Source organism: Orcinus orca, chromosome 4 (assembly GCF_937001465.1).
Source record: "Orcinus orca chromosome 4, mOrcOrc1.1, whole genome shotgun sequence".
Classification (NCBI taxonomy): Eukaryota; Metazoa; Chordata; class Mammalia; order Artiodactyla; family Delphinidae; genus Orcinus; species Orcinus orca.
In genome coordinates this window covers 37,798,353-37,815,884 of record NC_064562.1, presented here as the reverse complement: position 1 = coordinate 37,815,884, position 17,532 = coordinate 37,798,353, and the positions used below count along the sequence as shown (strand labels likewise).

The following is a 17,532-nucleotide window of genomic DNA, read 5'->3' as shown; positions in this document are numbered from 1 at the left end:
TGCGTGCAACAGGAAGTGTGTTTGAATTACATGATCACTGCTGTTTCAGGAAATTAAGGCAAATCAGCTTTATACAAAACAAACCCAGTTACTAAGAAATAAAGAGGTCCATTTACTGTGGTTTTGTTGGTGGTGGTTAACATGGAATATACTTTGCCAGATTTGTTTTTTCTGGTTGTATTATACCTAACATTTATTCCAAAGATATATCTTTTGCTTGTGTGTATCCCAGCCAAGGCATTTTTAGCAGTAAACCTGTTGAGTGACTCCTTCTTGTACACCATTAAGATTGCTGCCGCCAAGTTGTACATCCAAAGGCTGTGTCTTCTAGCCTTGATAAAATAGTTTAGCTTCTGCTAGATACATGTTGAGCAAGATCTACATTTACAAGTAGCTAACAGTTTTTATTTTTTAAAAGAAACTTATCACAAGATGTTTTTAGTGCATTTGTTGGTGAAAATAAGTCCTTGGCAGAATTACAACATTGCATGTAGGCGGTCTTTTTGAAAGAGCCAAGTTTTACCATTTATTTTCATTAGAAAATATAGTGATTTTTACCATGGATTCCCAAAATAATAATGCCTGCTTACTTTAGTGGGAGGTAGTGGGTTTGCAATAAAAATCGTTGGTCAGAATATTGAAGAGGTATTTTTAGAAATACTGAAGGATTGTAACTTCTTAATATAATTTGGTTTTTGGAACATCAGTAATACTCAAGCAGATTTTTTTTTTTTTCCAATTTCACTTACATTTCCTCAAAGAGTCATGCCTGTAAATTTTGGGGGATGTCGGGGGGAGCAATTACAGATTCATTCCTTTGATTTTGGATATCTCCATGAAAAAGTAAAGGGGAGGGGGTAGGGAAGGGGCTAAGATTTGAGTAAACAAAGTACAGATTGGAAAATGTTTGCTTTTAATATTTAGGTTCATCGTAAACTTGAATGCCTAGAGAGAGGTATTAATATAACTTTGTGGACATGAACTGAGTTTTTATTTTTACCTGAATGATAGCAGGAAGGTTAAACATAGTTTTTAGACAACAGTATTATTTGTATTACTACTCTTTTCACGGATTAGTGTTCAAGCACCCAGAAGAAGATATTTGTGTGTGTGAAAAAGTTCAATATTAATAATGTCTTTGGACAAAAACGTAACATAACTGCACTGTTTGGTGACAGTTGTATTTTTATGTATTTATTTAATTCATATATAGCACTTTTTAAGTGCCTGGCACTGTTCTAAGTACTTTACAGATATTCATCCAGTATTAACTCATTTAATGGTTAATCATTTATTCGAGTTGTTAGAGACCATAGAAGAAAATAATTTGAGGGTATTGTATATTTTTCTATTTTATTTATTTTTGTTGTTGTTGTTTCTTCTGTTTGTGTGGACCTGGGACCCTTAGTCTCAGGGCTGGCAACAAATCACTTGCAGAACTTGTAGTTCTGCTTTTAATGCTCAGAACGTGTGAAAGACTCAGTTTTGAAATGATAAGGAGTTTGGACTGAACTAGTTTCTGTGTTAAAATTGTAAAACTTAACATTTCCAAGAAAATAAAGCATTTGATGAATAAATAAAAGTTATACCTGTCCCACCCCTCTTTTGTTTCATTAAGCATATTTTTTATGTTTACATGCTAAAAGAAGTTGTTAGACGTTATTTTAAATTCTACAATGTCTCTATCCCTGCCTGTTCTAGCATGCTCAAAGATGACCTTCAGCTCAGTGACAGTGAGGACAGTGACAGCGATCAAGTAAGTTCTGTACACCCCACAGTACCAGGAATTCATTTAAATCCATGTAACATTTCTGAGCCGCTTATCCTAACCTGTTTTTTTGTTTTTTTCCCGGTCCTTCTTCCCCTTATTGTGAATGCCTAGACCCCAGAGAAGCCTCCGTCCGCATCTGCACCTCCAAGGTACTGTGTTTGGGTTTCTCCCCATCTGTACAAAATGTTTGCTTTTTTCTACCAAATGGGGAAGTTACAGCCTTATTTAGTATTTTCATAGCTTCTTCATGGGAGAAGGAGATGGATGATCATAGTTAAAAGAAAGTACCTGTTTAATATTTTGGAAGCTTAAATCAGCCCTAGAGAGGTTGTTAACTCTATGAAAGAGAGTCCCTGCATCCACCTAAATCTTTAGTCAGTTTTGTATGTGTAAAATTTGAGCATTTAAAATAAGCTTAAATCACTTTCATCAGTATTATGTAACCAGTATTTGAAAAGTTACACTGAAGAGCTCAGTGTTTTTATGAAAGTGACAGATTTGCTCTGTTTTCAAAAATTAAAGCTGAATTATTTCTAGTAATTGTTTTCCATAGTGCCTGTCTTCATAGTTATATGAATTTTCTAATTGTTTCAGTTGCTTTAAAAGATGACCTGCAGGGGACTTCCCTGGTGGTCCAGTGGTTAAGACTCCACGCTCCCAATGCAGGGGACCCGGGTTCGATCCCTGGTCAGGGAACTAGATCCCACATGCTGCAACTAAAATATCCCACACGCTGCAACTAAAGATCCTGCATGCCGCAACTAAGACCCGAGCAGCCAAATGAATAAATATTAAAAAAAAAAAAAAAAAGACGACCTGCAGTACATTTTGGTATGATGGAAAATGGCACTGTTTTCACTTTGTAAACAGCTTAGCCATATTTTAGAAAATGTAATGCTTTCGTTTTTAGAAATGGAAACTATGTGAACTACCTTTATTTACCATTTCTTCTGGTACTGAATTTAATGATTTAATATACCAATACCTGTCCTCCGTGGACAAAGAGTTAAATTACCCTGTAGTTGTTTTACTCCCTTGAGATGTGGTCATCCATTTTGAGACAAGCTCAGCACTAAAAACCTTGCTCTCATATAGCTGAGGTTATAGTTAATGTGGAGGAAGATCACACATAATTATGTGAGGTCTTAAGGATTCATAAGCTCTGCTTATTTATATCCCATTTTGTTCAGTAATTCCTGGTGGCTTGTAACGACTTAGAAAATATGACAAAGTAACCTAACTGAAAAGTGGAGGAGGGAATAAAAGGAAAAAAAAAAGGTGTGGGGGGGTGATAATTAGAGGCAGGAATAATACTGAAAGTATATCTCTTTTTGACCATCACTTGGTTTAAGCTCTTCAGCTACCACAAATTTGACATGGGAAAATTCTGTTTTTGTATAGTGTTTGTTTTAAAATTGTCTCAACTAGTCACTTTATTATCTAATAAATTTTTGTTATTCTAATATAGTTACTTAATAAATTTATTATCTTGAAAATGTTTTGGGTAGATTTGGAGGCTTTCACGATTATAGTTAGTGATCTACTGCTGTGGCTAATTCCATCTAGGGCAAGGTTTTAAGATACGCTTTGAAATTCTCTATGTGTCCAGCAGTGTGATCACTTGTGTGTTTTCTCACAAGCCTAGCGTTATTGCCCTATCCTGGAAACTTGAAGTAGTTATTCTCTACTTCAGCTGATATTTGGGCGTGATCCTAAGCCACTCATAAAGAACGGCCCATTTTATCATTCTGCCCAAGAAGTGTGAGTGGATTGCCTGTGGGGTCACTTTCCAAAGGAACCCCATTTGTGTTCAGCAGTCTCTGACTTCTCTACAGTTGGTTCTCATATGGAGAATAGAGGAAGACTTTAATGGATTGGCTGTTCTTTTATAAATTAACTCCTTTGGGTTTTATATTGCAGGTGTCAGCAAAGTTAAAGGGTCAGAAAGTCAAGGTTTTAGGCTTTGTGGGCCCTAAAGTCTGTGTTGCAGCTATTCAACTCTGCTTTTGTAGTATAGAAGCAGACACAGACAATGCATAAAATACTGGGTGTGAATGTGTTCCAACAAAACTTTATTTGGAAAAGCAGGCAGCCAGCTCAGGCTATGGTTTGTCCACGCCTGATTACATAGTTCGCAGTGTTCTTCAGAAAAATTCCCCAGGCTTCTTTTATGCAGTTACCTGGTGAGCTGTTGCAAGGCTTTTTCACTGAGTTTTGAGCCACCATGGGCCTTGCTTGCGCTCAACTGGCTGCCATGGTCATTTAGTACTGCTAGGTAATCTTTGAGGCCCCTTCTTTCGAGTAGCAGAAAAATGGGCAAAGAAGGAAGGGAGTCGGGAGGGAAGGAATCCACCTCGCGTGGGTCTTTGACTCTCTCGCTTGCTCCGCAGCGCTCCGCAGGCGCTGCCGGCAGCCGCGGCCTCAGCACATTCCAGCAGCGCTGAGTCGGAGAGCACCAGCGACTCTGACAGCTCCTCGGACTCGGAGAGCGAGAGCAGCTCCAGTGACAGCGAGGAGAATGAGCCTCGAGAAGCCCCGGCTCCCGAGGTACTGGTCTGCTCCGGGCGCGCCGTCGACCCCCGGTGGCCCCGGCTGCCTGAGGGGCTCCGTCCTGGGGGCGGCGCTTTCCGGCCGCCATGCACGCTGCTGGCTATTCGTGTTTACTTGTTTCTTGGCGTTGGGCTGTGGAACTTTGGGAGAGATGTCTTCTCTCCTGTTGAAAATGATAGGTTCTTCCCTGTTGCTGCCAGAGCTGTTTTGAAGAGCAACGCACTGAGAATATGTACACCCCATTTTCTTTTCCCTTCTTTCGAGGAAAAAAAAAACCAAAAATCGTTTTCAGTAGGCTGCCATTTTAATATTAATGAGAAAGCTTTTTGAAATTTTAGGAATGCATGAATTAAATCAAAAGGAGACAGCCTGCTTTAGCAAAGGGCAGGAACGTGAACTAGAAATAAGCCGTAAGAGGTTCTATTTTTGAATCACTAAAAGCCATGCATTAAATTGATGGCGATGTAATTTCGCCAGGGCCGTGTTTCCTGATTCCACTGTCCCACGTAAAATAGGAATAGTGCTTGCCTGTCACCCATCCTTGGGAGATATTGTAAAGATAAACAGATGAGACTGAAAATGTCAAGCACTAAATGTATCTGGAGAACTTATGCTATTTACTGGATTGTTGAACAAAAGTAATGTAGTAACAACTAACAAGGTTGCCAAATGTCTTCAAAACTTAGAGTAGCAGGGTAAAATGTTTGCTGGGGAAGACATTTTTAGTGAACTAGACCAGCTTATATAGAGAAAACTATTCTCTGTATTTAGCTAGGAATCCCAGGAAATGAGATTTTCTGATTAAGAAAGCGTTAAAGTTTTCAGTATTTGTCTCTGCTGTTTAGAAAGCAAGGCCACTGCACTAGAGCATTAACCAAATCCATCTGGAGATGATGTAGTGAGACTGAGGAACCATGTCCGAGGGCAAGGGAGGATGAGGAAAATACCTGAGTATCATTTTGTTGTTGTTAGATATGAGTTTATGTCTGGCACAGAGTAAGTGCTCAGTAATTATTTTTGGAGTGAATAAACATAGATCAGCATTAGCTGCACTTGAAGTGCCTTTCAGATTTTAGAAGCTACTCTGTGTATTTCTGGGGGCTCTCTGTTTTCTCCTGAGATACTAATTGCTGTTGAAGTAATTTTTCTATGCCCCAGGGAAAAGGGTACTGAATATGCTCTACAGAGAAATTGTGTGCTTGTTCATGTTACTGTTCATAAGATCTTTGCTTTATGTCTCACCCTTATTCACTAAGAAAAATCTGCATGCTTGTTTGGTTACTGATATAAGCAAGAGAATCCAATTAAATCAAAATTCAATTCAAGTAAAATGGAAATGGCACAGACTTGGCTGAATAATTAAAACTTGAAAGAAAAATTTAACCTGGTGTTTGTTTTAATGAAACAGTTATATCTTGTTGCTCACGAGGTTATTGAATAGAATAGATGTAGAGACTCTTAGATGAAAAATGATGTTCCCATCGTACTTTACTTTTTAAAATCACTTTCCTAAATAGGCTCATATTTGTATATTTGTGTTACTGTGCAAATCTAGACTTGAGTATGGTTTTGTTGGTTATGTACCAAGGCTTGACTTCCTCAGGCATATTTTTGTCTTTGTCTAGATTTTAAACCTTTAATTTTTCCCGAAGTTATTTAACAACCTTTCTTTCCTTTTAAAATAAATACCTGCTTTATTGTAAATCTGTGTTAGTTGAGCGTTACGTGAATTCCATAATAGGTCATAGTTACTAGCTTTAACTTTCTCACCCTTTTCTTTATTCTATTTTTAATGCTGAGGAATTTGCTCCTTAAGTCTCCATTTTAAATTCATTTGACGAAGTTGTCCAGTGACCTTATGAGACCTGAAATGTTATATGTGTGCCAGTGGGCTGGTGGTAAACTTGGGGAAAAACCACTTTCAGTCTCTTCTTTATAGTGAGTCAGCATGTAAATCTCAGCTTTTCAGAATATATGGGACGTATCGCCCTTTTACAGCTTAAGTAAAGTTCAGGGAAAAATGATTCTATTCTGTTATTCAGGGATCTGCTTAGTTTTCTAATCTATTCATGGTCTAATTCTTTGGTAGTAAACAACTGTGGTCGATTATTTACTAAGATCTTGGCACTTTCTTCATAAATTACATAATGTAACCATCAACCCTAGAAGGTTGGGAGCTTTCTTTTCACCTGTAAGGAAGTAGCAGCACTAAGATTGAAACCCATAGCCGTTTAGCTCAGAAGCCATTTTTTTTCCTACTACATCATGCTACTTCTCTCTTTCTTTTTTTTCTTTTCTCTTAAGTTTTGGAGTTGTACTCCCTCACAACAACTATGATGTTTTACAAAAACAAAAACACCAAAAGACATATGTTGTGCATAGCTGAAAACTTTTTTTTCAAAATCATTCTAGAATACACGAACTTTTGCCAATTCGAGAAGCTAGGAGAAGTAAAGAGACATATAGTCAAACATTTATTAAGATGCTCATATATTTTTGCACCTCCTCTGTGCAGTGTCTGGGTTGATCCAGCACTGGGAGGCTGGGGGTGGGGCATGGGGAAAGGCTGAGGAAGAAATGAAAGTCCAAACCTTGATCCTCTCCAGCACTTACACTCTTAAAATTCATCTTAAAATCTGTTTTTTATCAATCTCTTATGTAAAACTTTCCCCCATCCCAGCACCTAAATAATACCTAACGTTAAAGGAATTCTATCCATTTTACATCTTTGTAGTAGGTATACAGAAAGGATCACCCCTACCCTTTCCTCTTGTCTGGGCACACCAACTCAGTTTTACCCTGCAATTGGGCCATAGGCCTCCCTTCTGGACATTCTCAGTACCGCAGTAGAAGAAAATATGTTTTATTTCTGTAACCAGGACATTCCTTTAGGGACTACTAAATGTATCTTAAACTGCCCTGTTTTGGGGTGTGAGGGGGAGAAGCGGATGTTATTTATACCAGGAATGACCTTCCCTTTTGGTTAATGTGTAGGTACTCTTCTATAGAGCAAGAGTGTCACTGATTGCAGTGCAGTTGTCAGCGTAGCCCTGGTGAAAGATCTCTATACCTTTCCCGAGAAAGGGTTTGAAGGATTTGGTTCCTGAGGTGATTGATAAGTGATACATCCTTTTTTTTTTTTTTTAATTTTTATTGGGGTATAATTGCTTTACAGTCTTGTGTTGGTTTCTACTGTACAGCAAAGTGAATCAGCCATATGTATACATATATCCCCTTTTTTTGGATTTCCTTCCCATTTAGGTCACCACAGAGCATTGAGTAGAGTTTCCTGTGCTATATATATAGTAGGTTCTCATTAGTTATCTATTTTATACATAGTATCAATAGTGTTTATATGTCAATCCCAATCTCCCAGTCTCCCAGTATATAAATGATATATCTTAATGCCTTGTTCCCAATCATTTAACCATTAGAACTACCACGCCCTCAAGTCTTTCAAGAAATAATGTCTGACAAGTAGGTAGGTATGGTGTGCTAATCTTTTCTCTACGCTAAACAACCATCCTGTTTTGTTAGAATATTGAATGCAGTTTTAGATTATGTGGGACTTTGTCAGAGTAGTTTCCTTCTTCCCTCTCTCCCTCCTCTGAAATTCAAATGAGAGCATGGGGATAGAGTTGCTATAAGTGGAGGGAGCTACAAAGAAGGTATGTTGTCTTAAGCAGGGAAAAAACAAAAAAAACCAAAAACCCCACAATTCTGTAGCCCTCTTTCTGGCCAAAGTATGATCCTACCTAGTTCCTTAGAGTTCCTCTTAGTTCTATTTTGTTACAGTTACACAAAGCCCAGTCTAGCTACCTGATCGTTTTATTACCCAACCTTTTCCTGGCCCCAAAGCCTTTACGTTATATCCACATATCTTAAACGTATTACGTTTGTGTGTTTTTATAGAATTGTTTGGGATATTCCACTTGGGAAAATTTTTAGCAGTCTTCCCTATATCATCCACTTACTGGAGCGAGCTCCTTACTCAATAATCTAATCAGTTAATCCCATGTGAGATATCTTTGATTAACTTGCTATTGTGCTGTGGAAATGATTTAGTCATTTATACAAACCACCTGTCAGAAAGGATCTTAAAAGCATGAAGCATGCCAGTGACATACTGTCCTTTTTTTAAAAAAAAGTAATCATTACTTACTTTATTAAGGCATGAATATTTTCCCAAATAGCATAAAATTTATAGGTACAGTAATACACCCATGAAAAAGCCCAAATAAATATCTCATGTACACCACTGTGTGCAAGACATAATAGTAGAGTTTGGAGATAAAGATGTCCTCATCATTGTTTTAATAAGGTCTAATATCCCATTTGGAGAGAGAGAGAGTGCAATGCATCAATAGTCAGTTAGCAACAAAGATTTTAACAAGATATCTCCTGTTAAGATAACAGGAGAAGTCAGGGACTTCTGTTTATTTGCCAAGCGAGTTTCACAGATAATCAGTATAATCTCACTGCTCTTAATTGTGTGCTCTGGAGCCTCCCTGTGTTTCTTAGAAAAATAGGTGCTATTTCAGAGACTGCCTGTAACAGGAGACTTCATGTTTGATTTTTAAAGAATTCAAGTGGGACTAATGGCTGGCAAATGTGACCTCACTTGGTTCTTTTTACCCAGTTGTAAAATTTGAAAATCAGAAGACAGTGTATCTATGATAAACTGAAAGCTGTGTCATGTATTAATATTTTTAAGTGAATAAGAGAAATGAAATCGTCTTGAAGAAAGTCATTTTCAGTTGACAAGTACATCAAAAAAAGGGATAAAGCGTGAAACCCATCCATAATCACTAAGACTGATTCATTGACCTTCTTCTGAAAATCCTTGATGAAAAGATTCTTTTTAGTCTTCATTTTTCCCTATCATTTTCTGACAGAATAGTTCACAAGCCAAAATGTGAAAATTCTGTTTAAATTATATGGTAATTACCAGTGGAACAAATATTTATTACACAGATTTCTCCGCAGTTGCCAATGGTCTACATTGGTCAGTATGTAATGGTCTATTATTAGTGTCAGCCACAGCAAAATTCCTGTAGCATGAAAAAATTGGAAGATTGTTTTAAGAGTTAATTGTTATAGAATTTGACCTATAATTAGAGGGGGGTCAAAAGAACCTGAATTCTTAGGTTTGGAGTGATTGCATCTCCCGGCCAGTCCTGTAGGATTGGGTGACTAACCCAGAAGAGTATCATTATTGGTCAGTTAACCCTATCTTCTTTTTCCTTGTTTGTAGCCCGAACCTCCGACAACAAACAAATGGCAGCTGGACAACTGGCTGACCAAAGTCAGCCAGCCTGCGCCGCCCGCCGAGGCCCCGGGCAGCGCCGTGCCCCCGGCCCGGCACCCGGACAGTAAAGGCAAGGGTGGCGACGGCGCCACCGGAGGTCACGAGCGCTCGGAGTCCAAAGAGCCTCCCCCCAAAAGCTCCAGCAAAGCTCCCCGGGTGCCTTCTGAAGGCCCCCATGCGGGCAAGAGGAGCTGTCAAAAGTCCCCTGCCCAACAGGAGCCCCCACAGAGGCAAACCGTGGGATCCAAACAACCCAAGAAGCCCGTCAAGGCCTCCGCCCCGGGGCATGCGGATGCGCATGCAGATGCGCGCGCCAGTCTGCTGGTGGAGAGCGAGCCCGGACTTCCTCCCCAAGCCTCCAAAGACCAGCCTTCCAAAGACAAGCCCAAGGTGAAGACGAAAGGGCGGCCCCGTGCCGCAGAGAGCCGTGAGCCCAAGCCAGTGGCGCCCACCCCCAGCGAACGGAAGAAGCACAGGAGCGACCCCCCGGCCCCCCCGAAGGCACCTCCGAAGGACGCGGCGGAGGACAGGAGCCCCGAGCACTTTGCCCTCGTCCCCCTGACCCAGAGCCAGGGCCCTGCCCGCAGTGGCGGTGCCAGGACTAGTGGCTGCCGACTGGCAGTGGTTGTCCAGGAGGACCGCCGCAAGGACAAACCCCTGGTGCCTTTGAGAGACACCAAGCTGCTCTCCCCGCTCAGGGACACTCCGCTCCCGCAAAGCTTGATGGTGAAGATTACCCTGGACCTCCTCTCTCGGATACCCCAGCCTCCTGGGAAGGGCAGCCGCCCCAAGAAACCGGAAGACAAACAGCCCTTGGCAGCGAAGAAGGCAGATTCTGAGAAGAGAAGCTCAGAAAACTCAAGCAAGTTGGCCAAAAAGAGAAAGGTGAGTGGGGGGCTGACCTTCCCGTACGGTGTGCAACATACCTGCTGCGGGCTTGGGGCTGTCTTTGGCCCTTGATTTTAACCCTGAATCGTCTTAGAAGAGGCTGGAAATCTGGATTCCATGTTGCCTTTGCGACTATACCAGAGTTAGTCTTTCACTGCAGATAAGTGTTGATAAATGCCAGATTGCTTTAAGTCTTGCTAGTTTGAAAAAAAGATGAGGCAGTCATTGAAAAGGATATCTTGCTTTAGAATAATATAGCATTAAGGGTATGTTTTTATCTATTGTGATAATATTGGTATTTACCACCTGGCTCATTAGGTTTTGCCCTAGAAATTAAAACCTTACATGAACTGAAATGTGAATTCTGAATTACTGACAGGAGTGCTATATACTAAATTTTACTCCTGTAGTTTGATCATTTTGCTACTGATATTATATCCATGTTTTAACTCATGGCCACCTAACACCTCATTAATTTGAAACCACCAGATTTAGAATTTGTGACTCCTGTTAATGACTTTTACTAATGAGCAGAGCATTATGAAAGAAAGGTTTAGAGCTATTATAGAGATGGTTAGGGCATCCTTTTGGGTGATATAGGCTGTTATGGTACATTGTGAAGTATTAAAATCTGTCATTTATTATGGTATTTGGAAGCTTCACTTAAGGAATGAACATAGTAAAATAATAATAATAATAATAATCCCTGCATTATTTAAGACCCTTGTTACTTGGACATATACACTATTTTGAACAGTCTCCTTTCGATCTTTATTCTGAATTATTGAGCTCTTGATATATATATTTTTTGCTGCTTCTTGATGGTGAAAGATTAGTGAATTTTCCCCCGAGTGGCATTCCCAAGCCAACCTACCCAGGATTCAGAGTGAAAGGCACAAGAAGGGCCAACTCTTGCCTGCTGAGAAGGAATATAAACAGTCTTATAAATACATAAAAAACTCTTACTCAGTTGTGGAAGTTGAGCTAAGAATAACAAGGACAAAAAGATCATGAAGACTGCTGTCGTGTCTGATTTGACTGATTACTCCACTAGGTTAAAAATATAATGTGACTCTACCAAATAGTAAAGGGCGACAGTTTCTGGAGCGCCTTGTCGAATGAGACGTGAGGGTGTGTATTGCCACCATAATTGCAGCGGGCAAGTCCAGTGGGGTGGGATCAAGTGCCAATTGGCAGTGCTGTTTCAGCTACAAGAGTGTGTATTCTGGTTCCTGATAACTTTTAGTTTAGTTTTTTTGTTTGTTTGTTTGCGGTACGCGGGCTTCTCACTGTGTGGCCTCTCCCATTGCGGAGCACAGGCTCTGGACGCGCAGGCTCAGCGACCATGGCTCATGGGCACAGCCGCTCCACGGCATGTGGGATCTTCCCAGACCGGGGCACGAACCCGTGTCCCCTGCATCGGCAGGCGGACTCTCAACCACTGCGCCACCAGGGAAGCCGTTTTTTTTTTGTTTTTATTTATTTATTTATTTATTTATTTATTTATTTATTTATTTATTTTTGGCTGCATTGGGTCTTCATTGCTGCGCGTGGGTTTTCTCTAGTTGCACCGAGCAGGGTCTACTCTTCGTTGCGGTGCACTGGCTTCTCATTGCGGTGGTTTCTCTTGTTGTGGAGCATGGGCTGTAAGTGTGCAGGCTTCAGTAGTTGTGGCGCATGGGCTTAGTTGCTCCGCGGCAAGTGGGATCTTCCCGGACCAGGGATTGAACCCGTGTCTCCTGCATTGGCAGGCGGATTCTTAACCACTGCACCACCAGGGAAGTCCTTGATAACTTTTAAAACAATGTGTGCCTGTAAGAGGTGTAAAACTTTATGGAGAAAATTGTGATGGGCCAGGCTAGGAAAAGGTGCCTGCATCTAATATACCCGAGAAATCTTCACAAATATACTTTTTTTTCATGATGTGTGTTTTATTTTATTTTATTTTGTACATATGTGCATATCACATCATCTTTTTAAAATTAATTTTTATTGGAGTTTAGTTGCTTTACAATGTTGTGTTAATTTCTACTGTACAGCAAAGTGAATCAGCTCTATGTATACAAATATCCTCTCTTTTTTGGATTTACTTCCCATTTAGGTCACCACAGAGCACTGAGTAGAGTTCCCTGAGCTATACAGTAGGTTCTCATTAGTTACCTATTTTATACGTAGAATCAATAGCAAAAATACACTCTTTTACCTCCTCCTGGGAAATCTTTTGTCACCTGTCCCCCAGCTACCCTAATACTATCTAGTCTCCACTGCTGACCTTCTGCATCAGCTGGAGTGGGGAGAGGGGAGAAGTATTAGCTTCTAAAAACACTTACTAACTGGGGGTAAATGTTGGAAATTGGAGGCTCCCCAGACAGTTGTCAGACCAGTCCATCCTCCAATGCAAATCTAGAAGCTCTGCTTGCAACTCCAGAAAGGGAAATTCAGCTGTCCCTGTTGAGTATATGAACTGTGCCCTCTGAAAGCCATTTTTCCAGCCCTTGGCTGAGCTCTCCTAGGGCAGCTTATTTATCTTTCTGTTCAAAGGATGGAGAAATAATGACTGCCTCATCTTAGGCAAGTCCATGCTTGCCTTAAAGCTCTGGCAGGCAGCTGAGAGATCTGGCTCTGGGAACAGCCTGCCTCCCTGCTGTGGGACTGACAGGATCAGGGGCTGAACCAGTGGTTCCAAACCCTGGCTGCACATTCCGGTCCCCTGGGGAACCCTCAGTACTGGTGGCAGGATGTGTGCCACCCCCCAGCCCCACACTCCCATTGTTATTTTCTAACTCCTCGGGTGATCCTAATGCCTAAGGCTCTGGAGCAGAACCTTATTACCAGGCCAGGATTGTATAAAGCTAGTGTTTTGGACCAAGAAATCTCTTCAGTGTGGTGCATTTAGACATCATGGATCTAGACAACCAGGAATTCCTGGCCTGAAGTATGTCACTGGTTAGAAACATTACTTAGGAGCTTTCAGATAAATATAAACATCAGCCAACAGTATAGCTCTTTCATGATCAGAGAACTGTGTGTCATTGGTTTTGCTTCCTGCTGGATTCCAGGTGGTGGTATTAATACTGAACATCATAACCTCAGGTTCTCTCTGTGAGGGGCAGGCTCCCCCTTTCCTGTCAGGACCCTGACTCTACTTGCTCAGGGTACCTTTGGCCACCACCCTTGGACAAGCGGGGCAGCTCTGTGGGCAGCCCAGGTCTCTCTTTAAGCTTAGGTGCTTTCCCCCAAATTTGGATAGTGAAGACTTGTTCATTTCCTTCATATTGAGTGTGAACACTAGAAAAAACTCCACGAGAATATAGTGAGAGCCGTTGAATAATGTTCCTGCTCCTTGGCATTAGTGGGATTTATTTAAAGTTTCATCCCTCTCTTGGCACAAAATTTAACAAATATTTTCAGAGGGTTAACAAACCCTTAAAGCCATTTTAGACTCAAAAGTGTGAGAAAATGATCATAAAGAGTTAGAGAACACAGGGACATGGGGAGGGGGAAGGGTAAGCTAGGACGAAGTGACAGAGTGGCATGGACATATATACACTACCAAATGTAAAATAGATAGCTAGTGGGAAGCAGCCGCATAGCACAGGGAGATCAGCTTGGTGCTTTGTGACCACCTAGAGGGGTGGGATAGGGAGGGTGGGAGGGAGATGCAAGAGGGAAGAGATACGGGGACATGTGTATATGTATAGCTGATTCACTTTGTTATAAAGCAGAAACTAACACACCATTGTAAAGCAATTATACTCCAATAAAGATGTTAAAAAAAAAGGATTCCATTATGAAGATTAAATATTCCCCCCAAATCTCTCCTTATATATTAAAAAACATATTTTTAAGCCTGAAAAAAAAAAGTTAATAGTTATTGATAGCTGTGATGAAGCCATCAAATGTGGCACCTATAGAAATGTACCTATATTTTTTTTTTCCCCTTTTTCTTTTTTTCTTCTACTTTAAAGGAGTGGGTTGGGGACAATTCATGAGAAAAAAGAGAAAATTGTGAGGGTAAATAGACATTAACTCACATGGTACTCCTTACATAAACTACAGAATTTCTTCAACCTGATTACAGTTTAGAATTTAAAATAGAACTTGTATTTTCTTTTATATAATTTTTAAGCTTTATGTTTTCCAGACTTGGAAGAAAAGTTGAAGCTGAGAAGCACAAGATAATATACAATCAGGGCAGTGCAAATGAGAAGATTCTAAAAGCACACCAAACATGCATAGAGCTAAGCATTGCTCTCGGTGCTTTCTTAGATAACCTCATTTCATTCAGTCACCTTATAGATGTCTTTCAAATAAAATGTTAGACTGTCTCAACAGTCGTTTAGACAAATAACAGAACTGGGAGGTTACATTCATTCAGGTCTTTCCCTTTTTATAAATAACTGCTTTATGGACCAAGAAGCTTGGACACTTTTGGACAAACATTTCAGTGCCATCGTTTATGTGTGTTTTGAGGAGTGGGGAGGGAAGTTATGGGATCTGGTGGGAAAATGTGCATTTTTATTGCTTGATGGTTAGTTCAGACCTTCCCAAGATCTGACTGTTTTCTCTTGGGTTGTTTCTCCAGATCAACATTCCCAGTTATTATCCTTCAAAATCAAGGGTTTGAAAAGTCATCCCTATAATTTCCTAAAGCCACTTACATCTAATTTCTTCATGCCTGTTAGTTACCCTAAAAGCATCATATGAAGAGCTGTTTTAGGGCCAGTCTAATGCCTGTGTATTCCCTCACCAAACAGAAGGAAAAGAGTGGATTCCCTTTGCTTTTCTGTGGTACTTTCCCCAGTGAATATAACCTGCCTCATTCATGGGGTCAGCTTGGACTTACCTGCTGTGGCATCGTCTTATTGAACCTCCTGCAGAGGCAAATCCCAGAAAAGTACCTGAACTTCCCCAAAGGCTGCTTCTCCACTTTTGCTATGCTCCATGTGCTACCAAGCGTATTTGCTTCCCTGTGGGAGAGGAGGATAGAATTTAGAATTGGAGTGCTGAGCCCGCATGTGTCTCTTGTTCAGCTGCTACCTTCTTTAGATGGGATCCAGAAAGGCCTTCACATCACTTGGCTGCTTAGCAAAAGCAGGTCTGGAGCTCAGTATGCTGACCCCTCCCAGTCTAGTGGATCTTGGCTCCTTTGCTCTCTTTCGCATCTTTTTTGTTTTTTTTTAATATTTATTATTTATGTATTTATTTATTTTTGGCTGCATTGGGTCTTAGTTGTGGCACGCGGGATCTTCGTTGAGGAATGCAGGATCTGTCATTGTGGTGTGCGGGCTTCTCTCTAGTTGTGGCGTGCGGGTTTTCTCTTCTCTAGTTGTGGTGCGCAAGCTCCAGGGCGCGTGGGCTCTGCTGTTTGCGGCACGAAGTTTCTGTCCTTGAGGTCCACGAGCTCAGTAGTTGTGGCGTGCGGGCTTAGTTGCTCTGCAGCATGTGGAATCTTTGTTCCCTGACCAGGGATTGAACCCACATCCCCTGCATTGGAAGGCAGATTCTTTACCACTCGACCACCAGGGAAGCCCCTCTTTCACACCTTTCTTGCTTTTAGTGGGGTGGGGCCGGAGGAGCAGGGTGTGTGTGCAAGTGCCTGTTAGGGGGTGGGTGCAGGTTGGGAGGCGTTGGTGGCATTCTTGGAGAAAGGCCTGAGGTCGTACTTCCAGATCAGTGTACTGACGGGCTGTTACAATATCATCCCTGGCTCAACCCCTCCATTGTCCCCACTCCTGCCACCCTAGTGCCCGCCACACTTCAGTTTCCCTTCCAGATGCTCGTCATCTCTCCCCATCATGGCTAAGCTCTGAGTCGACTACCTTTCTGCCTGTTAGAAACTATGGCCCCAAACAAGTGTTAGTTCTAAAAAAGCCACTTTCACTGCCCCCTGTTATCCGCGGCACCTAGTTGGTGAGTCAGGTGCTGAGGCAGGCAGCAGGCTGCCCTGGAGGCCTTCTCTTCAGAAACCGGCTTGGCCTAGCACAGTCCCAGATCTTCCTTTTATGGTGTTCATTCTTGCCCTTTTGCTCCACTCTGTAGGTGGAGCTGCATTTGGCAGATAATCTGAGGCTGCCTGACCCAGCAGGTTAAGAAAAGTAAACAAGTCAGTCAGGAACAGTCATCGGCCAGCAGGCTCCTCCTGTTGGAGATGCGGGCACCGTCAAGACATTGTCCTTCTGGAAAAAGGGAGTGTCCAAGACCCAGACCTTAGACAGGGGTCCCTGAAATGGGAGTTGATCTGTGGATAAGCCACTGAGCAAAGGAGACTCCTTTTTCCTTCTGAAGAGAGTACGTCACTCTCACCTCACTTTCTTTTTTTTTTTTTTGCGGTACGCGGGCCTCTCACCGTTGCGGCCTCTCCCATTGCGGAGCACAGGCTCCGGACGCGCAGGCCCAGCGGCCATGGCTCCCGGGCCCAGCCGCTCCGCGGCATGTGGGATCCTCCCGGACCGGGGCACGAACCCGCGTCCCCTGCATCGGCAGGCGGACTCTCAACCACTGCGCCACCAGGGAAGCCCTCACCTCACTTTCAAATGGCTTCTTGACCCAGAAACATCTCAAGAACTCCTTGCCTTCTGTTTTCCAGTCTTGGAATTCAAGTGTGTGTTTCCTGCCACCCAGGATCAGATGACTCCCTCTCTAATGGCGCTTTGCTAAATCCACCCACTTAGGGTTGTAGTGCAGGTCTGCTCCTGGGCCAGCTGACGAATGCTCACGGAGTGCCTGCTCTGGGGATGCCCCCGGGACTCTTCCTACAGAAGACAAGAGGGTTCCAACTACAAAAATACTGACCCCGGCCCACAGGCGTGAATTCGGGTCAAAGCAAGCACAGTCAACAGAAGGGGATTTTGCTTAATTGGTTTAACGGCTTACATTCTACCAGCTGACAGAATATTACCAGCTTCTAAGTTGCTACATGTCAACATAAAGTGTATTATTCCAGAAAGTGCCAACATAGTTGTTAAAGCTAGCATTGAAGTTAGTCTTTGGTGATTGTTGGTTTTGGGCTGTT

General features: G+C 41.9%; 1 protein-coding gene across 12 annotated transcripts in view; it reads left to right on the top strand.

The window, feature by feature from the left end:
* AFF1 (ALF transcription elongation factor 1) overlaps window positions 1-17,532 on the top strand; it is a 207,255-nt gene that overhangs the window by 170,303 nt on the left and 19,420 nt on the right. For all 12 annotated transcript variants that reach the window (XM_012538307.3, XM_033413353.2, XM_033413358.2 and 9 more), the window contains 4 exons: window positions 1,702-1,756; window positions 1,883-1,920; window positions 4,162-4,318; window positions 9,576-10,514. In XM_012538307.3, coding sequence (XP_012393761.1) covers window positions 1,702-1,756; window positions 1,883-1,920; window positions 4,162-4,318; window positions 9,576-10,514 — 1,189 coding nt within the window. The remainder of the gene's footprint in view (window positions 1-1,701; window positions 1,757-1,882; window positions 1,921-4,161; window positions 4,319-9,575; window positions 10,515-17,532) is intronic.